At 47.0% G+C, this 12843-nt stretch overlaps 4 protein-coding genes across 4 annotated transcripts; 2 read left to right on the top strand and 2 right to left on the bottom strand.

The window, feature by feature from the left end:
- Nucleotides 1-165: 165 nt before the first annotated feature.
- Nucleotides 166-1342, bottom strand: NMRAL1_2 (NmrA-like family domain-containing protein; the record flags this gene model as incomplete). Its single annotated transcript, XM_031151868.1, has 5 exons — nucleotides 166-237; nucleotides 311-813; nucleotides 867-918; nucleotides 970-1107; nucleotides 1169-1342. 5 exons carry the CDS (start codon nucleotides 1340-1342, stop codon nucleotides 166-168), a joined length of 939 nt encoding a protein of 312 aa, XP_031002794.1.
- A 1839-nt stretch (nucleotides 1343-3181) lies between these two features.
- On the bottom strand, nucleotides 3182-3987 carry LHYA1_G006934 (uncharacterized protein; the record flags this gene model as incomplete). Its single annotated transcript, XM_031151867.1, has 2 exons — nucleotides 3182-3446; nucleotides 3497-3987. 2 exons carry the CDS (start codon nucleotides 3985-3987, stop codon nucleotides 3182-3184), a joined length of 756 nt encoding a protein of 251 aa, XP_031002793.1.
- A 4463-nt stretch (nucleotides 3988-8450) lies between these two features.
- LHYA1_G006933 (uncharacterized protein) lies at nucleotides 8451-9782 on the top strand (the record flags this gene model as incomplete). The annotated part of the gene is made up of 3 exons (XM_031151866.1): nucleotides 8451-8675; nucleotides 8794-9166; nucleotides 9220-9782. 3 exons carry the CDS (start codon nucleotides 8451-8453, stop codon nucleotides 9780-9782), a joined length of 1161 nt encoding a protein of 386 aa, XP_031002788.1.
- A 550-nt stretch (nucleotides 9783-10332) lies between these two features.
- Nucleotides 10333-11586, top strand: cefD2 (Isopenicillin N epimerase component; the record flags this gene model as incomplete). Its single annotated transcript, XM_031151865.1, has 2 exons — nucleotides 10333-10397; nucleotides 10506-11586. The coding sequence occupies 2 exons, from the start codon at nucleotides 10333-10335 to the stop codon at nucleotides 11584-11586; spliced, it is 1146 nt and encodes a 381-aa protein (XP_031002787.1).
- Nucleotides 11587-12843: the final 1257 nt, after the last annotated feature.

The following is a 12843-nucleotide window of genomic DNA, read 5'->3' as shown; positions in this document are numbered from 1 at the left end:
GGTGAAGTTTTGATACAGATCACGTGATGACATCCGAGAAGCTTGCTTCCAAGTGATATGTATACTCCATGAATCAATTTAGTAAACTACTTCAAAATACTTCTAAGTACTCCTGAACTCTGGGAAGAACCAGTCGAGGTTTCTCGTGGCCCTCAATGTATGTCTTCATTTGAGAGCAGCGATCTCCGAGCTCTTCGCCACGAATTCCTCAAATGTTTCCAAGGGTTCAGGCAATATCTAATCATCATTAGCGATAGGGTTAATCTTTAGGTGATGGTAATAGCTGCACGTGGATTTGGATTAAACGTACATCATGATCAAGCTTAAGACCCCCGAAATATCCAAACTCATGGATAAACTTCATATTCTCAACCAAGTCTTCCTGAAAGAATTCAGGTACACCAAGAGCAGTCAATCTGTTTTTGAAATCACCTTCAGTGTAGCTTGCAGGCAGTGATATATCGACACCACCGACGTTCTTGAAGATAGACACAATCTCAGATAGCGTATACTCATTTTCGCAGGCTGAGACTTGGCGCCCAAGAAAAGTCTCTCGGTTCAGCAAAATGTGCTTTACATAGGCGCCAGTGTCTTTGTTGACCGAGATCAACGGAATCTTGGTATCAGGAGGAAAAGGAAATGCGAGATTGTAGGACTTGGCACCCTCTGAAGTAGGGATAATATTGGAGGGCAGAAAGTTCATGAAGATTCCGAGGTAGAGGAATGTTGCTGGGATACCCAGGGAACGAACATGTTCCTCGACGACGGCCTTTGAATCGAAGTGAAGTACTTTGGTGTACTTGTTGTTGCTAACTATACGCTTGCTCAGCTGGATCCTGAGCAGAAAGTGTTGAGAAACTACCTACTCTTTGAGACATTAGGCAAGCTACTCCAGATGAGATGTTGAACATTAAATTCCTATGGAGGTTAGTAATTCCACATTAATAGATCGAAAACACAGCTAGCTACCTTGGCGACATCAGCAATGTTATTTCCTTGCTGAGCCTCTCGCTCTTTGTTCATAACTTCTTGCCAATTTGTGACAGCGAAGATTGCGTAGGCACCTTTCACCACCAATCGCAGAGACTCCTTGTCGTCCAGATCAGCCTGCAGATCATGTGTCAGCATGTCGCTCTTCAATAAGTAATATAAGTGTACTGGCCTTGACTAGTTTGACACCTCGTTCTGCAAGAGCAACCGCTGCTGGCTTTGAGACATCTCTAGTAACACCAAAAATTTCAAACTGAGCGGCAGTAGTAGGATCGTTCAAAATCGAATCAATGACAGACCGGCCTTGGTTTCCTGTTGCACCAAAGACAACTAGAATCTTCTTATTAGACATGACAACTGGTTTGATTATGAGACTTGATTGAAGACAGGAGGTTGCTGGAGAATGATATATAGAGTAAGTCTTTGGGAGAACAGTGAGACCTTCATATAAGAGAAAGACAGACCATGGTGTACGTACTTTGATTATACCTTGCAGATGTCGGGTTCCTTACAAATATTGGTTATCAGCTTCATGCTTTTCTCACAAGACCGCCTCGGGATTTTGAATTAATATCTCCGATCAAGCCCCCGGCGGGATTGTTGTGCCACCAAAACGCCACATCCGCTCTAAGCGGGTTGTATGGCGAGTGGGGGTGGAGGAATTGTGAAGCCTAGCGCAGCCATGGGTACGCAGTTGGGTGAGGAGTATTGTTACATAGGTATATTAAGACTAAATCTATAATAGCAAGGAAATGTATGGAAAACACTTTAATAAAGTATCTGGTCCTAATTATTGAGTCGAGATATATACGGTAATGTTTACTTTCATCAAGTAGCAAATTCTATATAAAGGTGAAGAAAATGCCCAGGAAAAGTTTAAGTGCGAGATAAATGAATTATCACGAGAAATCATGACAACTTGGCCAGTCAGATTGAGAAACCCGAAAATACGCTGGGTATGGAAGACTTGGTGACTTGGTGAAAATGCTCCCCAAGAAAATCACCACTTTCAAGGTGAAGCCTTCTAGATGACGACAATTTAGACTACGTCTCCAGGCTCTGAATATAGCGAGGCGAGGAAACACAAATGGTAAGGTGGTAATCAGAAACAGCCGCGACTGCGCAAACCCGTGTATTACGATAGCAAGCCGGGCTTGCCATACATCATGTATGACAAGGGGGGATTCGTCTAGCCATTTTCCTCGGCGGGATTAACGTCAAAGACCGAATGCTCGTACTGTGACTCTGACACTTTAACGAGAGCCTGCATTCCCCTTGAAGCCAATGGATAGTCGCCCGCAAGATCCACGCTTCTTGTGCCTATTTGCCTGATTCAACTCTGTGACATTCAGCGTCATACTACCTGGCGTCGGATATAGGAAGGTAACGAAGCTAACTCCAGCAGGAGTTTACTGTAGATGCGCTTGCATTCCGCTGATGACTCCGTGTCTGGATACGAGAATTATACAAATGACAGCAGTAGCGAGAAGAATCCCTACAGCCACCATAAATGCTAGAATATCAAACAACCAATGGTATCTGATTTTTGAAAGTGTTAGTATGATCGGGAGGGTAACCGCTTTTTAGCTTACCGCATTTCCAGGCCCAACTTGGCGTCACCCGCTAGAATACTTCGCCGATTGCTGGGATTACTCGTAATCCAAATAGAATTCTGGCGTTCGAGCCTGGGCTCATTGAAGCATTGAGGCCGGATCCAGTAACGTGCAAAACCCATGCCGACCAAGACATCTTTTGGAATTGCAGTGTTTTGGAGACCCAGATACCGCTAAAGATGGCTGACAATGCGACTGGAGCGCTATCTAAAAATCGTAAAGTTCGAATACAGAAATTCAGTTGTCCAGTTGGTAAAATATGTTAGAATTCGACCGGATAGATCAGTTATCAGAGCTTGACAAGCGAAAGGGAAAGGGAAAAGGAAAGGGGATGTAGATGCTTGCAGCTCAAACATTCGGACCTATCAGTAATCATCAAGCTACGATGCTTGTTCAAACCTCAGAATTCGCAACTCAGGTGGGGAAATGATATACCGCGCTCAATAATCCATAGATCTGACCATCTCTACCCCAAAATAGAGACATAGAGCACCTCAGATACACGTGCTGCGTTTGATGATAAGTATCCTTTGAGCTCGCGAAACAAGAGCCTCAAATTCTAATAGCCTCTAGAATGGTCATAGTTCTGACATCGGCTGTTCATTCATGAGCTTAACCATCAACAACCTCAAGGTTCCATCAGAATTCATCAGTTGCGCCTCGGGGCTAACAAAATCATCTGCAACCTTTGCCATGCAGCCAAAGAAAGCGTATTCGAAAATCCAAGGACACTGGTCCATCCAATTTGCCACTTGAGCAGTAAATGCAAAAACTTCTTTCTTGTCTCTTGAGATGGCAGCTATCTCAGAAACAACAACTTGGTACCCTGGATACTTTTGGTGCCTATTCATTTATATTAATATTTGAGAGTTGTAGGGATATGGAGATCTTACATCTTCTCTAGGTACTGAATTGCTGCAGCACCATCTGGACCATAATAGTGCAGGCCGAGAAAATCAGGTGGCTCCCCTTGTTCTTGGACCCTTCGCATAAAGTCATCCAGCCATGCTTCTCCAGCAGGATCACTTGCACAACCCGGACCAACGATCTTCTTCCCTTTAGTGCTTCTCAAGGGGACCATCTTTTCCTTCCACATTTCCGCAGCCAACTTTGCTGAGATTCCGGCTCGTTCTGGCTCGTTGAAGAAGTGGATAATGGCATGGTCATTATTCGCTATCATAGACCATTCATTGCTATCCGTGAGCTGTTCCATTCCACGGACAGTAGGTCGAAAGGGGAGTCGATCTTTAAGCTCAGGAGGGGCCCAAGCATTCCAATTGGCAACTGAACATATTTGTCCTCTGAGATTGACATTCTCAATAGAAGCCGGAATATTAGCAGTATTGGTCCAGTCCCAGAGGAGACATCGTTTCCTAATTAACATTGTAATTTGTGACGCGTGGGACGTGTTTACTAGTCCTAGTCTGACGGAGATACACAGGAACGTAAATAAAAGTCTGGGATAATATACTTGTACTGAACGGTACTATAATGTATTTATTGGATACTGTATAATTTGATCCTGGGTTGGTGTTGGGTTGGGCGAGGCCTTCGATCAGCGACTGGGACCTCTGAAATACAGGTTCTGGTGGTATACATGTGAAGCAAAATTTGAGTGACGTCTGGTCACTGTACGTTCGGAGGGCCGGCGCGTTTCTCGGTTGTCAACACCTCCTCTCCAAGACTGATCCTTCGAGATGCCTCCGAAAAACGAGAAAAACGAATATAACACTCTCCCCGATGGCCTCTCTCGCTTTACCGCAGATCAGTTTAACCTGGGAGCACCTAACTCAGGTGCGCAGAATGTCTCCATCGCGTACGACGTATCCTCTTCCGGTGGTGGGCGCAAACCGGGAATAGATTCTCTCAGCGGCCTACGTGCTCTCCCCGAGCTGAGACCGGTACCATGGGTCAATGGAAAGGAATTGCCTCCTGATAAATCGACGGACAGCCCGCGGACTCAAACAAGGGGAGCATTCCTTCTCTCAACGCGGGGCAATGTCAACAATCCACCATGCAGTCATTGTGCGACTGGATCTGGACGTTTCTCGATATGCGTATCTCTGGAAGACTTCTTTCACGGTGCATGTTCCACCTGTCAGATGGCTACACGAGGAAATCTATGTAGTCTAAGAACCGGGAAAGATGGTGGTATGGTTGTAAAACTCGATTTGCATTGATCTCTTCTAACAAGGAGTACAGAAAGCCCATCTCTCAGCAAGTCTATAGAGCTTGAACAATCACGGACGCCTACCCTGGGCGGCTATAACCAACCTGAAAGCTCTTTGAAGCGGAAAAGGTCGACTCCTCCCCCAGCTGTGGTTCACAACGCTCAGCTACAATCGCGAAATTACTCCAATTATATACAGCCCGGTCAAGGCTCGCCATCTGGTTTTACGCCATCGAATATACCTACATCGAATCGCCTGGTAGGGGGCCAAGCTACTCCATCGAATTATGCGTATCAGGTAGACAAGTCTGCGTACCAGGTAGACAAATCTGCAAATTGGCCGGAGCGGGTGGCACCCTCCTTTCAGACACAAAGCAACCTTGGGCGAGCGACTCTGACAAGCCAAACGCAAAACAACTTTGGCGGACAATATAGCGCTCCAACGAATTCCTACAATGGAAGACTAGGAACAGGAACCCACGAGAGGGAGGCAACGAATTCGATGTCTCCCAGCACACAGCTCTTGCAACAAGCGCCCCAAGAAAGGGCACCCCTCCATGTGGATCCTATTCCTCCTCAAAATTTCCAACCAACCTCAAATTCGTTCCCACCTCTCATCGATACTCTTCCGCGGCATAAGCAAAAAAGGATATTTGGGGTCATTGGTGGGATTCAAAGTGGGATTAGGACTGTTCGGCAACAGGCAGACAATCTACAACGGCAGTTGGATCTTTTACAAGCCGAGATGGGAATTGATGCCGAGGATGATAATGGGGACGGATAACGAGGTGCAGACAATATTTTTGTTTAACCTCTTCATCTAATAATAATTGCGTGTACAATACGTCGAAATGTCAACGGTAATATTTGGAGGGGGCGAAAACGAAGAGCGAGCGCCAGGGCGCGGCTAATATTCAAAGGGTATATTCCTGCCATAATACAATATTTAATTATCGGAGCTTACTATCTTCTGCTTCTCAACCAGATCAGCTGAACATTATCAGGCTCCTCTTTTGGAACACTCGTCGATTCAACATGTTGCCTTCTACTCTATTCGGGGCGCTTTTCATCCATGCTTCCATCTAGTCATTACTCTTCAATCTCACACCCAACAGCAGGATCTTCCCTTTACAATTTCTGCCACATTTCCCAGGATCGACAAGACCTGCCGACTTAACCTCCCATCCCCCATCTCAGTTACATCTAGGCTGGTAAATTCAGGAATCAGACCGTCCTCAAGCGAGTCGGGATGAGGTTCTACCCCTGCCATGCTACCTTTGTAATTGATGAATGTTATGGTGACTGAAACCCCCCAAACCTCTTCTTGCGAGCGCACATGCGGGATTTTCAAGCCCATGAAGAGTCTATGCAAAATACCCGTCTAGGTTGCGAGTAGCGGCCTCCACGGCTTTAGTCATCCCCTGGGAGGACTTGTCATGTTGACTGTACTCAGCAAAATTACCATCATGTTCTGTACAATCTTTTTCACTGGCTTGGGCATCAGCAAGGTCCAGATTAAAGCAGATCGCTTTTTCAGCTAGTACGGAACTTGAATGGATCAGCTAGCTGCGTGGCATTTTCGTTGCAAGACTACGCCAGCATCAAATCTCTTGTTCTCTTGGTCTGAATTGAAAAAAGGACGATGCTTATTTAAGGGATTGCCATTACTAAAGGCTGAAAGATTAAGTTTACGTATATGAGTGCGTGACTGACTACACATTGCGGGACTTGAGCTCAAGTTTGGGATCTGGATAGCCCTGACAGTCAACTCCATATTTATGCATTCTCTATAACTAGATATGCCATTATCCGGCTGACTCAACGAATTATTCGCAGTAAGAAGCTTGAAAGAACGGGATATAATGTTCACTTCCACGTCAGCCGGCCGTTCTCAATCTTTAGCCCTCGGATTCTGCCCATATTTGTGTTGCCGCTTCTTGCGCCTGACTTGATATGGCGGATGATCAATGCAGTCAACCCCTCGTCGTTGGTAAGATGCATTCCGGGGGTGCGAAAATACGCCACAATAATAAGGTCGACCGCTTGCAAATTGACCTGCCGTTTGGCTCAGATGTCTCTACCTGTGTTTTGGTAAGAAGTAAGGTAGAAGGAAGGCTCTATGCACACATTTTCAGTTGAAAGCTTCTATCATATGGCATTAATGCGCAAATATCTCGTGAAGCAAAATTCGGTGATTCAAGGATGGATAACACCAGCCAGCAGGCTACAGATCTCTAATCAAAGATTCCGGAAGTCGTCTTTTTGAATAATCATGTCTCATTCGTCAGTCTTCCCCAACGTTTACGAGAATAGCCGCTAACTAAGACTAGGATGGTCCAAGAGTGAAAGTGGCACAGTGTTTCGGCTCGCGCCTACTCCGCGTGTATTTTGGGCTACCAGGGTCCAGGACCAGGTCTCCTCATCTTGCAGACTTGCACCCAGAAACATAAGCTTTTACTCCACCCGGCGCCCACATCCAACGTCAGCATGGTCTCGGCATCTTGTGGTACCGACAAGCTTTTTCGGTATTGACCCAGATTCTAGGCCTCGCCTCTCTCACTTCTTCCCCACGAATCTGCACATTTCTTCACTGTACGGACTGGTCTCTTCACCACCAACGCAACAGTGTACAAGAAGTTGGCTCCTGGGACGGTATGAGGCATATAATATGGATGTCCATACGAACCAACGAATGTGAGGTCCATGCTCTGATTCCTTCCTCTCTCTCTCTCTCTTCTTCTCAGAACACTCTCAAGTGGGTCGTTGGGCACGGAACAAATGTCATCTTCAATGGAGACTCTATAAAGCTCAGCAAAGCCTGCATCGGGCTTGGTTACAAGGTCAGCGTTATTATTAACGTCAATATTAATGGCGCTTCAAATCTACGTATCCTTAGAAGATGTATACGTAGAAGGTGGGGTATCAGCAACAAATGCGGAGTACAGCAAGGAGGTAGTTCTTCGAATATCTTCACGATTCGCCTGATCAAGTACAAAATCCTTTCGTTATTTGTATATTTGGAATCAAGGTGCAATCATGTCTCAGATAGGAATGGTCTTTTAAGCAGGGAGTCTATCAAGTCACAAGTGTTCTCAAATATTGGGAAGCATCACCTAAACCTCGGGTCACCAGGGTGGTATATAGAACTTCATTGGCTGGCATATTAGCAAACGCGGGCCGATCTGAGCCCGGATTTTGGTACATTACTAGTGCTGATTCCAACCAATGCCTTTTTAACCTGCTTGTAGGTACTTCTATTCTTGGCGCTTCCCCAGAATAGCCATGGCAGTGCCGCGCCTTTCGCGTTAATAACCGCTAGGAGCATTTCTCATCTGAACGATAATTCGTCAGATCCACATTAGTTAAGCAGCAATCGAAGACTCAGCATCAGCATCAGCATCAGCGTTGGCATTAGCACTACCAGCCTTACCTACGGCTCTCGGATGGGATGCTCAAGCCAGTCAGCCCGGGGCCCATACAGCTGGAATTCGATATTTCCAGAGTTGGAAACATGTATAAAGACGGCTGTGAAGCCGCTGATCATGTTTCTTTCACTCTTCATCCCAACAGCATCATCTTCTCCAAACAGCAATATTTTTCCATCTGTTTTCTTTTCTTTCCTATTTCTTATCTTCTATTTCTTTCCCAAAATCTAAAACCAACAAAAAAATATCAAAATGCGTTCTGTCTCTGCAGCAGTTTTGATTTTCTCTTGCGTTGCTTCAATAGCTTCTGCCGCTCCCACCGGTGCTTTCACTTTCGATAATGACCCTTTGCACAATGGCTTCCCAAACCCAAGTCCCGATCAAATCATCAAGATCGAACAAGCAGCCCACGGAAGTCTTCCTATTGCCGCTGCTGCAGCCAAGAATGCTACTTCGAAAGCTCCTAGCGCCGATACTGTAAGTTTGATTCTGCCCATGATGTCCGTCTTGCTGAGAGCCGACCCTTGGAGTAATATCTTGACTTGGCTCTGCAGACAATGAACCACAGATAAAACGCATACTAACTTCTTTATAGTTGACCTCCTTGCGTTTCATTGCCTTCAATGAGCTCTTCGAGGTTGCATTCTTTACCTCCCTCATCAACAACATCACCGCAGGTGTGGATGGCTTCAAGATCAACAATGGGACAGCACAAAAGTACCTTCTGGATGACTTGACTGCCATTCAGGCTCAAGAGGAACTTCACGCACTGAACGCCAATAACGGGCTCAAAGCAAACAAACAGAACCCTATCCAGCCTTGCCAATATGTCTTCCCAACAACCAACTTAAAAGATGCCATTGCGCTTGCGTCCAAGTTCACAGACATCGTTCTTGCTACCCTGCCAGACATTCAAACGGGATTCGCAACCAACGGCGATAATGGTCTTATTAGAGGTGTTGGTGCAGGTAAGGAATATCACTTCTCCCTAGACGTCACTTGAGACTAACCTTCTCTCTAGTTATTGGCCAAGAGGGTGAGCAGAATGGTTTCTACCGCCAATTCGACAAGAAGAACAAGAAGATCCCCAGCGCCCTCCCTTTCTTGACTGCCGGTACTCGAAACTTCGCCTTTTCCGCCCTGAACCAGAACTTCGTCGTCCCAGGCTCTTGCCCCAACATCCAAGACATCACTAATGACAAGAACATTGCAATCTTCGACGCACTTGCCGTGGAAACCGACGGTGGCAACCTTAAGCCCCAGACTCAGAACGTGAAGTTCAGTTTCGTGGCAAGCGAGATCAAACCTGAGTGGAAGGGTACAAACAGTGACTGGACTGGTCTTTCTCTCGTCTACATCAACCAACAGAACGCCCCAATAAGCGAGAAGCTCCTGAACGTCCAGGCTACTGTAGGATCAAACGGCATTACAATCTCGTTCGAGGCCAGCTTCCCCTTCGATGGCGTTGCTTTCGGTAATGGCCTGACGCTCGCGGCTGTGGTTCCCTCCAACAGTGACGTCTCCAGCGTGACTACCGTTTCGGCGGCTACTCTTGCAGGCCCTGGCTTGATCGAGGTGAACTAGATGGTTTCAAAAGACGTAATGATTGCATAGATGATCTAGACTTGCGGACTTCGAGCTGGCTTTGCTTTTAGATTATGGTTTGACACGGGCATTGTTTTTGATTGGATTTTAATTACATTTTAGTACATATATACACAAATAAACCCCCGGCTGCAAAGCCGGTATTGCATGCGAACTATGCTCCTAGTTATTTCAAAAATGTGAAAATCAAACCCGGCTACAAAATTACCCCTGAACGGCTTTGAGAGCAAAGCAACCTGCCTCTGATCTCTTCTGCTACCATTTAAGACATGGAGCCAGTAAACAGGATCTTCTAAAATATTCCTACGGTAAAATATCCCAAAACCCCGGAGACCACAAACCTAGAAAAGCAATATAATCCCTTGTGTCTGGCGACTAATATTCCCCGCCGCCGAATACCTCGGCTCCGGAGAACATCCAAGTCCTTGCCATCCATCACATCAACCAACACCTACCTCACTCTAATCCAAGCCCGTCATGATACACTTTCTATACACTCTGGATGGGATAACCTAATATCTATATCACAATGCCATCTCCACCCCCGCTAAGCGGCCTCCGCGTGCTCGAATTCGCGGGCCTAGCCCCAGGCATGTTTTACCCCTCCTTTTAACAAAGCTTCAACTGACACTCCTACCTAGGACCCTTCGCCGGCCTTCTCCTCGCCGACAATGGCGCATCAGTCCTGCGCGTCGACCGCAGCACAACCTCTCCCAACCCAGCACCAACCGCCGACCTCCTCACGCGGCATAAATCCTCTATAGCCGTAGACCTGAAATCGCCCTCGGGCATCGCGTTCATTAAGGCCCTGCTGCCCACCACAGACATTGTAATCGATCCATTCCGGCCCGGTGTGTTGGAGAAGCTGGGGCTGGGACCTGATGTCTTGCTGGGCATTAATCCGAGGATTATTCTTGCCCGTATGACGGGGTTTAGGAGGGATGGAAAGTATAAAGATATGGCGGGGCACGATATAAACTACCTGGCCGTATCTGGCGCCCTCTCTCTGCTCGGGCGTAAACACGAGAATCCCATGCCTCCTGCCAATATATTGGGGGATTTCGCTGGCGGTGGAGCGACGCTGTTCCAGGGTATATTGTTGGCGTTGCTTGAGAGGGGTAAGAGTGGAAAGGGGCAGGTTGTGGAGGCGAATATGGTAGATGGGAGTTCGTATCTCGTTACATTTCCCCGCATGTTGATGGTAACACCGACATGGAATCGGCCTAGGGGAGAGAATTTGTTGGATGGAGGGAGTCCGTTCTATGATGCTTACGAGACGAAAGATGGGAAGTATATGGCTGTTGGGGCTTTAGAACCCCAATTCTTCAAAGAGTTGATTCAAGGTTTGGGGCTTGAGGGCAAGGGGATCGAGAAGAGTAGGGACGATAGGAATACCTGGCCTGCATTGAAAGAGACATTTACGCGGATTTTCAAGAGCAGGACACGAGCCGAGTGGGAGAAGGTGTTTGATGGCACGGATGCGTGTTGTACGCCTGTTCTCGATTACCACGAGCTGCGGAAAGATCCTAGTAAGGAAGGAGACCAAAGACCAGCTGTCACGCTCCGAGGATCACCAAGTCTTGCGCTCTCGCCCGGTTCAGCATCGCGAGACCCATCTACCGGCCAAGGAGCCGGGGTCAAAGGGGAAAGCTATACAGGAACAACTTTATCCCCCGGCCAAGGAGGAGAGGAAGCATTGAAAGAATGGCTAGGCTGGCAACGTGGGAAGGATTTCCAGGTAGAGAATGGAGGTTTGGTGAAGAAACCGTCTTCGAAATTATGATCGAGACCATTACTATCTATTCGAATTCATGCCGTTGTTCCCTTTTTCCATATCCATACCCTTTTCCTTTTCCTTCCAAACAAAGCAACCAAGCAAACAGCCATCCCATCTATAGACGCCCAAAGCTATGCAGTCTCCCAGACACCGACAGTGGAGAAGTACCCAGTTCTTGCACACTCCTTATTATATCCTATTTCCAATTCCACTTCGCCTTCTCAATCCACTCCAATCTGCAGCGCCGTTTGGCTGCCTATTTTTTTTCGCGTCTTTCTTGCATTGTGCGTTGTGGGTCTAAATCCAAGGGCTTCTTGACGTCTCGTTTAGTCTTTTTTCCCCCATGTTTTCAAGCATGTGGAAGTCTGGAAAACTTACGTTTCAAATCGCCACACTCTCACCATTAAATGTAACGCTTCTTGAAGGACTCGGGGGCGGTGGCCGAGGGGGGGAAGGTGGATCTCCTCGCGACATGTTTCTCGGCGGGCTGGTTTGGAAAGAAAAGTCTGCTCTTGATGATTTTCGTGGGGCAATGTCGTTGCTTCGAGTGTTGCCCACGGACAGAAGATTCTTGACACAGCCAGAAGATTCTTGAAACAGCCAGCTTATCTTCCTCTTTTCCTCCCTCCTCGTATCTATCTCTCAAGGAAATGACGGAAGCTGTTTACTGAGACCGTATTCCGTCTAAGCGCTCGGCTATGCGTACCTGGGGACGAAAAAGCAACGGGCCAAGCCACTCGGAGAATAAGGGTGCAATGGGAAGGCAGCAAAGTAGTGATGTAACTGTCACAAGCTTTTCTTTTCCAGAAGCTGTCGTGAGTTGATGAGAAGTGAGGGATGATGAACCTTAACGTCTTTTCTTTTCTACCTCCCCCATCTACTCACCGCCACTATATACACAATCGGGGAACCACAACGCAAATGCAATGTCTCTCTCCATGCGAGTATGATTCGACAACGCGACTCCACACCACTGGTTCGTGCTTTGCATTCAAGATTGCATCGCCATCGTCTTGCCATCGCCATGCAATGCTAGAACCCAGGAAAAGTCCGTCGCACTGTCTGTCTGTGGTGGTAAGGTAGGTGGTGCGAACAGCGGAGAACGAACGGACAGACAGACAGCTTGCTTGATAGTAGCCACTTGGCATCCGGGCAAACGCCTCATCGGCCTCGAGGACTTCCCTTCCCCTCATCACCATTGCCGTGTGTCCCAACATTCCACAAGGAAAAAAAGTGAAAAAAAAAAATAAAAGTCCAGCACCC

Source organism: Lachnellula hyalina (assembly GCF_007821495.1).
Source record: "Lachnellula hyalina strain CBS 185.66 chromosome Unknown contig00151, whole genome shotgun sequence".
Classification (NCBI taxonomy): domain Eukaryota; kingdom Fungi; phylum Ascomycota; class Leotiomycetes; order Helotiales; family Lachnaceae; genus Lachnellula; species Lachnellula hyalina.
Note: the sequence above shows the minus strand (reverse complement) of the source record. Positions and strands in the feature narration are given on the sequence as shown.